Source organism: Camellia sinensis, chromosome 14 (genome assembly GCF_055761805.1).
Source record: "Camellia sinensis isolate YWXY chromosome 14, ASM5576180v1, whole genome shotgun sequence".
In the NCBI taxonomy this organism is placed as follows: domain Eukaryota; kingdom Viridiplantae; phylum Streptophyta; class Magnoliopsida; order Ericales; family Theaceae; genus Camellia; species Camellia sinensis.
Window position 1 is genome coordinate 75,049,338 of NC_138974.1, and position 11,490 is coordinate 75,060,827.

The window sequence follows — 11,490 nt, forward strand, 5'->3', positions numbered from 1 at the left end:
GGGTAGCTCACCGCCGTTGTGCTCGCAGGTCGATCGGACAGAAAGGAGCTTGGAAGAAAGGAGTACGGGCTTGCCGGAATATTTGCTCCCCGTACAATTGGCGCCGTCTGTGGGAAAGTTGACAGACAAAACCTTGTATTCCAGGTTCATCTGATCGCCGTCCATGGCGAACAACGACGAGTTTCCGTTGTCTGCCATAGACGGAGCTACCCCGGAGTTCACCCGAATGAGAGAAGGTCCTCCCACAATCCATCCAATGGCGGACTTGGGGACGCCCATTGGAGGACAGTCAGGAGACGCGCGGGATAAGCGCGGAAGAAGTTGTGGTCATTCACGAAGTCCGGACGGTCATCGGCGGCGGAGGGAATCACATGCCCGACGTCTGGAACACAAGTTGAGGGACCAAGACGCTGTCATCCTGCGAATGGCAGCGGAGATGGAGGAGCTCAAACGACATGTCAAAGAGAAGGGTGCAGCTGGAGTGGGAGACCACAGTGAGCGCACCCAACCCCGCCGTTCAGGTAGTCAGAGTCAGCGGCACATACCGTCCATCTCTATTATCAGAAGTTACAAGGTTGGTGATTCCGATGTGCGCGCAGAGAAGTCCAGCGCGCAAGATAGCACTTATCAGCCCTCACGTCCGGCGACGACGTCGAGGTACACCTATTCCACTCGATCAGAAGATGTGCGGGCAGTCTTGGAGGAACGGGCTCGCCGGCGGGAGGCGCAGAGGATACCGGCTTTCCAGCGGTTATCCTACGGGGTTCACGCCAACCAGGAGGTCGGAATGCCTCCACCCCGCCTAGCGGCGCCACTCCTTGTGGATTCTGACTTGGCAAGGTTGAGCGCCACCCCTTTCTCCGTGGAGATAGAAACAACAGCGCTTCCCGCGGGCTTCCACCAGCCTAAGTTCACGCTCTACGACGGAAAAACCGATCCCTATATGCATGTAAGCCACTTCCTACAGGTCATGGCCGGACATAGGCAAAATGACGCTCTTATGTGCCTTATCTTCCCGTCAAGTTTGGGCGAGCTGGGCTTGAAATGGTTTGAGAGGCTGCCGGAGGAGAGCATAGAAAGGTGGCAGCAGTTGGCCGAAGCCTTTGTGACGCGCTTCAAAACCAACACCAAAACACCAAAGGAAGTTGACCACCTTCTCAGTGTCAAGATGGAGCCGAGCGACACACTGAAGGCATACAACTCCAGATATTGGGAAACCTTCAACGAGATCTTGGATTGCCCGGTCAACCTAGCAATCACCCAATACAAGCGCGGTCTCCCGGTCAGACATAGGCTGAGGGACTCGCTTACAATGAACCAGCCGCCATCCATGGGGCAACTAATGCAGCGAATCAATGAGCACATCCGAGTAGAGGATGATGCAACGGCGTCCACCGCGAAGACAGCCCTGGTGGCAACAGACAAAAAGGCCTTACAAGATAACCGGTCTGGCGGGTAAAGGGGCATACCACTTAGAAGATTTGGATGACAAAGGCGTACCCCCGGCCATGGAATGCGGCCTTATGTAATTTTTTGAGGGACTTGTTTCCCCTACACTTTTGAATGCAAATACTCTTTTTGTCAATGTAATAGAAGTGAATTACTTTTGCTGAAAAGCTTTGTTGTGTCCGAAATAATAGTGGATGAGGGGCCTACTCTTCTGTTCCAGCCGAGATGATTTACTCCGGCTGAAGACTTGATGATTTGCTCAACTGCGAGGTTTTAGCCGAGATGATTTACTCCGGCTGAAGAGTTGATGATTTGCTCAACTGCGAGGTTCCAGCCGAGATAATTTACTCCGGCTGAAGAGTTGATGATTTGCTCAACTGCGAGGTTCCAGCCGAGATGTTTTACTCCGGCTGACGGGTTGATGATTTGCTCAACTCCGAGGGTCCAGCCGAGATGATTTACTCCGGCTGAAGAGTTGCTGATTTGCTCAACTGCGAGGTTCCAGCCGAGATGTTTTACTCCGGCTGACGGGTTGATGATTTGTTCAACTCCGAGGGTCCAGCCGAGATGATTTACTCCGGTTGAAGAGTTGCTGATTTGCTCAACTGCGAGGTTCCAGCCGAGATGTTTTACTCTGGCTGGCGAGTTGATGATTTGCTCAACTGCGAGGTTCCAGCCGAGATGTTTTACTCCGGCTGGTGAGTTGATGATTTGCTCAACTCCGAGGGTCTAGCCGAGATGATTTACTCCGGCTGAAGAGTTGATGATTTGCTCAACTGCGAGGTTCCAGCCGAGATGTTTTACTCCGGCTGGCGAGTTGATGATTTGTTTAACTCCGAGGTTCCAGCCGAGATGATTTACTCCGGCTGACGGGTTGATGATTTGTTCAACTCCGAAGTTTCAGCCGAGCTAATGTTGCTCGCCAAGAAGGAAGTGGCGGAGCGGACCTTGCTCCCCTTCTTTGGAGTTCCTTGGCCGAGCTGATCTTGTCCGCCAAGAAGGAAGTCGTGGAGCGGACCTAGCTCGCCTTCTTTTGAGTTCCTTGACCGAGCTGATCTTGTCCGCCAGGAAGGAAGTCGCGGAGCGGACCTTGCTCGCCTTCCTTGGAGTTCCTTGCCAAGCTGATGTTGCTCGCCAAGAAACAAGTCGCGGAGCGGACCTCGCTCGCCGACCTTGGAAGTTCCTTGACCGAGCTGATGTTGCTCGCCAAGAAGGAAGTCGCGGAGCGGACCTTGCTCGCCTTCCTTGGAGTTCCTTGCCGAGCTGATGTTGCTCGCCAAGAAGCAAGTCGCGGAGCGGACCATGCTCGCCGACCTTGGAAGTTCCTTGACCGAGCTGATGTTGCTCGCCAAGAAGGAAGTCGCGGAGCGGACCTTGCTCGCCGACCTTGGAAGTTCCTTGCCGAGCTGATGTTGCTCGCCAAGATGGAAGTTACGGAGCGGACCTTGCTCGCCTTCCTTGGAGTTCCTTGCCGAGTTGATGTTGCTCGCCAAGAAGGAAGTCGCGGAGCGGACCTTGCTCGCCTTCTTTGGAGTTCTTTGGCCGAGCTGATCTTGCTCGCCAAGAAAGAAGTGGCGGAGCGGACCTTGCTCGCCTTCTTTGGAGTTCCTTGGCCTAGCTGATCTTGTCCGCCAAGAAGGAAGTCGCGGAGCGGACCTTGCTCGCCTTCCTTGGAGTTCCTTGGCCGAGCTGATGTTGCTCACCAAGAAGGAAGTCGCGGAGCGGACCTCGCTCGCCGACCTTGGAAGTTCCTTGACCGAGCTGATGTTGCTCGCCAAGAAGGAAGTCGCGGAGCGGACCTTGCTCGCCTTCCTTGGAGTTCCTTGCCGAACTGATGTTGCTCGCCAAGAAGCAAGTCACGGAGCGGACCTTGCTCGCCGACCTTGGAAGTTCCTTGACCGAGCTAATGTTGCTCGCCAAGAAGGAAGTCGCGGAGCAGACCTTGCTCGCCGACCTTGGAAGTTCCTTGCCGAGCTGATGTTGCTCGCCAAGATGGAGGTCGCGGAGCGGACCTTGCTCGCCTTCCTTGGAGTTCCTTGCCGAGTTGATGTTGCTCGCCAAGAAAGAAGTGGCGGAACGGACCTTGCTCGCCTTCTTTGGAGTTCCTTGGCCGAGCTAATCTTGCTCGCCAAGAAGGAAGTCGCGGAGCGGACCTTGCTCGCCGACCTTGGAAGTTCCTTGACCGAGCTGATGTTGCTCGCCAAGAAGGAAGTCGCGGAGCGGACCTTGCTCGCCGACCTTGGAAGTTCCTTGCCGAGCTGATGTTGCTCGCCAAGATGGAAGTCGCGGAGTGGACCTTGCTCGCCTTCCTTTGAGTTCCTTGCCGAGTTGATGTTGCTCGCCAAGAAGGAAGTCGCGGAGCGGACCTTGCTCGCCTTCTTTGGAGTTCTTTCGCCGAGCTGATCTTGCTCGCCAAGAAGGAAGTCGCGGGGCGGACCTTGCTCGCCTTCCTTGGAGTTCCTTGCCGAGCTGATATTGCTCGCCAAGAAGAAAGTCGCGGAGCAGACCTTGCTCGCCTTCCTTGGAGTTCCTTGCCGAGCTGATGTTGCTCGCCAAGAAGCAAGTCGCGGAGCGGACCTCGCTCGTGCGACCTTGGAAGTTCCTTGACCGAGCTGATGTTGCTCGCCAAGAAGGAAGTCGCGGAGCGGACCTTGCTCGCCTTCCTTGGAGTTCCTTGCCGAGCTGATGTTGCTCACCAAGAAGCAAGTCGCGGAGCGGACCTTGCTCGCTAACCTTGGAAGTTCCTTGACCGAGCTGATGTTGCTCGCCAAGAAGGAAATCGCGGAGCGGACCTTGCTCGCCTTCTTTGGAGTTCTTTGGCCGAGCTGATCTTGCTCGCCAAGAAAGAAGTGACGGAGTGGACCTTGCTCGCCTTCTTTGGAGTTCTTTGGCCGAGCTGATCTTGTCCGCCAAGAAGGAAGTCGCGGAGGGGACCTTGCTCGCCTTCCTTGGAGTTCCTTGGCCGAGCTGATGTTGCTCGCCAAGAAGGAAGTCGCGGAGCGGACCTCGCTCGCCGACCTTGGAAGTTCCTTGGCCGAGCTGATATTGCTCGCCAAGAAGGAAGTCGCGGAGCGGACCTTGCTCGCCTTCCTTGGAGTTCCTTGCCGAGCTGATGTTGTTCGCCAAGAAGCAAGTCGCGGAGCGGACCTTGCTCGCCGACCTTGGAAGTTCCTTGACCGAGCTAATGTTGCTCGCCAAGAAGGAAGTCGCGGAGCGGACCTTGCTCGCCGACCTTGGAAGTTCCTTGCTGAGCTGATGTTGCTCGCCAAGATGGAAGTCGCGGAGCGGACCTTACTCGCCTTCCTTGGAGTTCCTTGCCGAGTTGATGTTGCTCGCCAAAAAAGAAGTGGCGGAGCGGACCTTGCTCGCCTTCTTTGGAGTTCCTTGGCCGAGCTGATCTTGTTCGCCAAGAAGGAAGTCGCGGAGCGGACCTTGCTCGCCTTCCTTGGAGTTCCTTGGCCGAGCTGATGTTGCTCGCCAAGAAGCAAGTCGCGGAGCGGACCTCGCTCGCCGACCTTGGAAGTTCCTTGACCGAGCTGATGTTGCTCGCCACGAAGGAAGTCGCGGAGCGGACCTTGCTCGTCTTCCTTGGAGTTCCTTGCCGAGCTGATGTTGCTCGCCAAGAAGCAAGTCGCGAAGCGGACCTTGCTCGCCGACCTTGGAAGTTCCTTGACCGAGCTGATATTGCTCGCCAAGAAGGAAGTCACGGAGCGGACCTTGCTCGCCGACCTTGGAAGTTCCTTGCCGAGCTGATGTTGCTCTCCAAGAAGGAAGTCGCGGAGCGGACCTTGCTCGCCGACCTTGGAAGTTCCTTGCCGAGCTGATGTTGCTCACCAAGATGGAAGTCGCGGAGCGGACCTTGCTCGCCTTCCTTGGAGTTCCTTGCCGAGTTGATGTTGCTCGCCAAGAAGGAAGTCGCGAAGCGGACCTTGCTCGCCTTCTTTGGAGTTCTTTGGCCGAGCTGATCTTGCTCGCCAAGAAGGAAGTCGTGGAGCGGACCTTGTTCGCTTTCTCAGTGCGGTCACCGTCTTGCAGACTAAGAACTGAGGAAGAGTTACCCCGGTCAGATAGGTAATCCTAGTCACGCTTGTGCGGACTGAATTAAGGGGCAATTGAGAGGGAGACTTATGATCTGGATTGGGCCGTGGTAATGGCTGGACAGATTTGGGCCGGACAGTGTTGTGCCAGACAGATTTGGGCCGAACAGGTGTTGGGCCAAGTTGTGTGGCCCGGCCTTGATGGAAGCTGCTCGGTTAAGGCAGCACGTTGATTGACCGAGCTGCAAGGATCCGTGGTTGCGAAGCCGATCAGGTGAAAAGTTCGTCGCCAGGAAAGGCAAGGTTGGACCAAGGTACCTGTTTGCTCGGCAGGTAGGTCGACCGCAGACAAGTGTGAGTAGTCCCGAGCTCGGCTTTGCCGAGATGCCGCCGAGCCCGGTCCTCATCTAAGCTTAGCTGTTGGAGTACTTGGGCATGAAGCGCAGCATGGCAGACGATAGCCGAGATGATACTGCCCGGCTGCCGAGCTCCCAGGAGCATGGGCAGGCAGTTGGGTTAGGTGGTGCTCAGCAAGGTTTATGCTGACAGATGGGATAGCAGTGCCACGTGTTGAGAGATCACTGGAAGTAGATTTAGGGCGCAGAAGGTATATAAGCATGTCTGCACCCCCATACGCGGACAGATGACAACTTGGTAAGAGAAATACTTACACTCGACTCTCCCTTCTCTCTATCTATCCCCTGTGTGTGTGTCTAACTTGATCGTCGGAGGGTTTTTCCGGCCACACACCGCCGAGTAGCTCACCGCCGTTGTGCTCGCAGGTCGATCGGACAGAAAGGAGCTTGGAAGGAAGGAGTACGGGCTTGCCGGAATATTTGCTCCCCGTACAGACTTTATTTGAGAAATATTTATTTTTCATATATATAATTATAATTGAATTATTATGATATTTTAAAAAAAATATCTGGATATCCCTCATTGGAAAAGAAGAAAAAAGTGAGTTACTTGAGTGGCACATTCTAAAGGTTTTTCTAAAAAATTCACATCAACATGCCTCTTCTATTTACATATAAAATTCTACATAAATTTAATTTCAATTATAATAACCAATTTGTACGGACTCTTTTTCTTTTATGTTTTTTTTTAATTTTATTTTTTGCCTATCTCATTGATGTTTTAATATTAATTTATATTTAATTATATATATATATATAAGTAGTGTTTATCCTCAAAATTTTTCTCTCTCCTATGTGGCATATCTCTCTTTTGTCTTTTTTTTTTTTTTGTTTTTTTTTGTTTTTTTTTTTTTTGTTTTTAAGTGCCACGTAACATGCCCTCATACTCAATTATTTCTAAAATCTAATATTTAAAAGATTTCTACTTAATCTAAACTATCCATAAATATAATTTAAAATAATTATATGTACTAAAAAATACTTTACGAATTAATTTTCTTCTACTTTTTTTCACTTTTATTCAAGTATTCAATTTTTATATTAAAATTAAATATATATATTTTTTAAATTTTTTTGTCTATCTTATTTATATTTTATTATTAATTTATACAGTTCCGCTACGGAGCCCGTATGGGCTGTGGCTCGAATGGCTCAAAAGATGTTTTTCCCCCGAAAATGTGATGCATGTGGAACCCACGTGTTCTGGTTTGGATATCAAACAAATGAAAATGAAAAATAAAACACATAAAAGATAGGAGATAAGTGAGAAAGAGAGAGAGAGGGAAACCAGACAACCCCCGGCTTGGGTGTTCATTGATGACCTCGACGACCACTGGCTTGCTGTTCACCGACGTCCTCAAGTAAAATATTAGGTAAGTTAGTTCTATATTTATGTCGATGTTTCCCTTTATTTATCACTGTGTCGCAGACGATTTTGACATTTGTTGATATATAGAACTCTATTGATTAGAATGATTCAATAGGTTTTCTGAACTCTATCTCCATGTCCCTTTATTGTTCTGTTTTTTTTTTTTTTTGGTTGATCTAAGATGCATTTGTGAGAGAGGCAATTCTGTGATGTTTGTAATTTTTTGTTTTTGTTTTTGGTTATTCTGGAATGAGGCCCAGTTAAACATCTTCCATTGTAGTCATGTATGCCAATTGTTTGATGAAAATGCCCATAGAGAAATTATCCTTATTTTATGTTATGAATTGAAGAGAAAAGACAACCATTGTTTCTGAGATGAAACTGATGGGCAAACCTTCATGACGTGGAGTTGTAAGCAATGATTTTATAAGCACAGTTCTGTTATGATTTTATGGGCAAACCTTCACTAAAATAAGCATTGTTTTGTTTTGTTTTTTTTTTGTTTTTTTGTTTTTTTTGTTTTTTTGTTTTTTTGTTTTTTTGTTTTTTTGTTTTTGTTTTTTTTTTTTTTCTGATTTTATGATCTGTTAGAAAAATTAAAAGAACCTTACCTTACCTTATTGATTTTATGTTATGTTGGAGAACCTTAGGAAAATTGAAATGTTGTGTATAAAAAATCACCCAAGTTGCATATGATTTGCATTAGATTATCATCTCACTAAATGCACTTACACTTTATTTCCTGTGTGGTTACTGGTTAGGTTGTTTGAATTTTGGTTTCAAGCTACATGCTTCAATGGACATTGATTCAAACAATCCTTCATTGAATGAGACTTAGAAAGTCGAAGAAGAGGAGAACAATCCATCATTAAATGAGATTGGTGAAGTTGAATAACCTAAGAAGGGAATGTGTTTTAGCTCAAAGCAAGAAGTATATTCGTTTTACGCAAAATATGCAAAACACCTCGGATTTGTTGTAGCTTATAGAACACAAAATATTAGACAATATGGGAAGAAAAATACTTTGGAATTGAATATACTCGGGTACGCAAGAGAACAAAATGATCAGAAGTACACCCTCTCGAACCATCTTTGTCATCATTCATTGAATGTAAAGCAAAGGTTAGAGCGACTCTACAAAAGGATGGAAGATTTAAGTTAACCACTGTTGTGCTTGAACATACACATGACTTGATTCCTAGTGACTTACGGCATTTTGCAATGAATAAGTGAATTCTTACTCCTGTGAAGAGAAGACTAGAAATAAATGATGAAGTAGGGATAGGGGTGTCTAGGAATTTTCATTCTATAGTTGTTGAAGCAAGGGGGCATGAGGCATTAACATTTGATGAACGAGATGCAAGGAATTACATTGAGAGTATGAGAAGATTGAGGCTTGGGGTAGGAGATACCGAATCAGTTGCACTTTATTTTCATAGGATGCAACAACAAAATTCGAACTTCTATTCTGCAATGGACCTCGATGAAGATGGTCGCATGCGAAACTTGTTTTGGTTGAATGCAATGAATATGGCAACTTATAAAGCATTTGGGGATGTTGTTTCATTTGACACAACCTATCTCACAAACAAATATGATATGCCATTTGTTTCTTTTGCAGGGGTTAATCACCATGGGCAGCCAATTTTTCTTGGTTGTGGGCTGTTATCTAATGAGAATACTGAAACATTTGAGTGGCTATTCAAAGAATGGTTAAGTTGCATGTCTGACCCTCCTCCAAAAGCTATAATAACGGACCAGTGCAGAACTATGTAAAATGCCATTGAAGTTGTCTTTCCACAAGCTCGACATCGTTGGTGCTTATGGCATATAATGAAGAAAATTCTAAAGAAATTGAGAGGATATGCCCAATATGAATCGATAAAGTTTACTTTGCAAAATGTAATTTATGCTTCTTTTACATAAGATGAATTTGCTGAAGAATGGCAAGCGATGATTGCAAAGTTCAATCTGGATGATAATGAGTGGCTGGGGGTATTATACAGTGAGCGACATAAGTGGATTCTTGCCTATGTGAAGGACCTTTTTTGGGCTGGCATGTCAACTACACAACAAAGTGAGAGTATAAATGCATTTTTTGATAGATATGTGAATTCAAAGACAACTTTAAAGCAATTTGTTGAACAATATGATAATGTCTTGAGAAGTAAGGTGGAGAAAGAGATAAAAGCAGACTTTAAATCTCGAAACAAATTGTATGATTGCCTAACGATATATGAGTTTGAGAAGCAATTTCGTACAGCCTACACGAATGCAAAATTTAAAGAAGTGCAAGTAGAATTGAAGTGACTATTGTATTTCGTGCGAATCTTGTGAAAAATGAGGGAGCAATTTGTACTTATCATGTCAAGGAGGCTGTTCTTGTCAGTGAGAAAATGAAGACAGTAGAATTTGTTATATACTTTAATGCAAGTGAATGTGAAACACAATGTATGTGTTGGTGGTTTGAGTTTAGGGACATTATGTGTGCCCATGCAATTATTATGCTACTTGAGCGATGCATATATCAAGTTCTAGATAAATACATTGTATCAAGATGGAGAAAAGATATTGAAAGAGACTATACATGCATTCCAACCACATACACTAAAGCTGAGGCTGTTGTTAATGCAAAGTGGCATGATAAATACCACAAAATGTTGGATGAAATCCTAGAAATTGTTACCAATGATAATGGTAAACACGAAGTGCTTAATCTTGGGTTGATAGAAATAAAGGATACAGTGAGAAAAGATCAATCGGATAGTGCGAGTCATGTGCCACCTTCTACTAGTAACGTACAACCTTCTACTAGTAATGCACCACCTTCTCATAGTTCACTGAAAAGTCTGTCTGCTCGTAGTACTATAGAAGCAAGCATGTTTCGCAAGATGCTTAGTCATGTGGTTGCTTGCTGAAGAGGTCATCCATGTACGAAACAGAAGGTTAGCAAAGTAGATGAAATAATGAATTGGTTGAAGGGAAAGAGTAAAAGGCCTCCGAAAGCACAGGTAAGTCCTTTTCTTCCGTGTCATATAGAATTTACTGAATGTTTTGAAGATAAATTATTCACCAATGTGTCTGTGTCTTACTATAGAGACGTACGGTTCCTCAATGTTAGCCTTGTAAGTTAAATTTTCCTTCTTCGGATGATATGCAATACAATACTTATCATAACTCGGTATGTATTTGAATTTTTATGTTGTTAGTTGTTTTTTATTTTAATGTCTGAAATGTATAATGAAATTGTGTTACTATGATCATAAGGCGACGCAAACTACCCTTACTATTTTCCTTGCATGGATGGCACGCAACAGAGTATATATGTATCGGTATGTGTTTAATGTCTGAAGTAAAATATTTGTTCTTGTTTAAATTTATATATATGTTCTGGACAATATTTGTAAAGTGTACTTGTTTATTGAATAGGCACGATTTAGTCCAATCCAAACGGTGGACAATATTAGAGGCACATCTTATACTCAATCAGGAATGGTGAACGACATCAACAGTCAAAGTTCGACAATCGCTTCAAATTTTGTTAACTTGAATGTAGATACGGATCCAAATGTCCCCTTTTTTTTTTTAGTTTTGCATTGGTACTTTGTATTTTTTTTTTTTTTTTTTTTTGTGTGTTTGTACTTTTAGTCTCTTTTTTTGTGTGGAATACTCCTGAGATGAGTTTGCTTGTAGAATACTATTAATGATGTTGAATGATATTGAATGATGTTTAACTATAAAATTAAATGGGGTAGATTGATGATTAACTATCAATGATGTTGAATGATGTTAAATGGGGCAGATTGATGGTTAACTATGAATGATGTGAAATTATGTTGAATGGGACAGATTGATGACTAACTATAAAATTCAGCTTTTACTTCTGCTAAGATGCTGAATGATGTTTGTGAGCCCTCACAGTTAGGTTGTTCATTTGCCATTGTGTTTTTGCTAATTTTTTTTTCCATAGTTTGCTGAATTTGTTCAACCTCCCCATGGTGAATGAATTACAGTTTCCATAGTTTGATTTAGCTTGAGCTTGCTATGATTTATATTGATGTTGCTCTGGTTGTTCTGCTGGTGTGGTTTATGCTGTGATATAGAATGGTTGATGCTATTCTGGGGTCTTAGTTGTGGTCGTGTCTCATGCTGCCTGGTATCTTAGTTGTGGCTATGATATAGAATGTCTCATTCTGCTGTTCCTGTATCCACGCAGTAG

At 45.5% G+C, this 11,490-nt stretch overlaps 1 protein-coding gene across 1 annotated transcript; it reads left to right on the top strand.

Moving 5' to 3' along the window:
• Positions 1 to 424: 424 nt before the first annotated feature.
• LOC114279540 (protein FAR1-RELATED SEQUENCE 8-like) lies at positions 425 to 9,047 on the top strand. The gene is made up of 2 exons (XM_082905013.1): positions 425 to 574; positions 8,523 to 9,047. The coding sequence occupies exons 1-2, from the start codon at positions 425 to 427 to the stop codon at positions 9,045 to 9,047; spliced, it is 675 nt and encodes a 224-aa protein (XP_082761139.1).
• Positions 9,048 to 11,490: the final 2,443 nt, after the last annotated feature.

Excerpts from the sequence above, each read along its gene's own strand:
- LOC114279540 (XM_082905013.1), top strand. The coding sequence starts at position 425 with ATGGCAGCGGAGATGGAGGAGCTCAAACGACATGTCAAAGAGAAGGGT. Across the intron at positions 575-8,522 it reads CTATTATCAGAAGTTACAAG|AGAAGACTAGAAATAAATGA; the intron begins GTTGGTGATTCC and ends ACTCCTGTGAAG.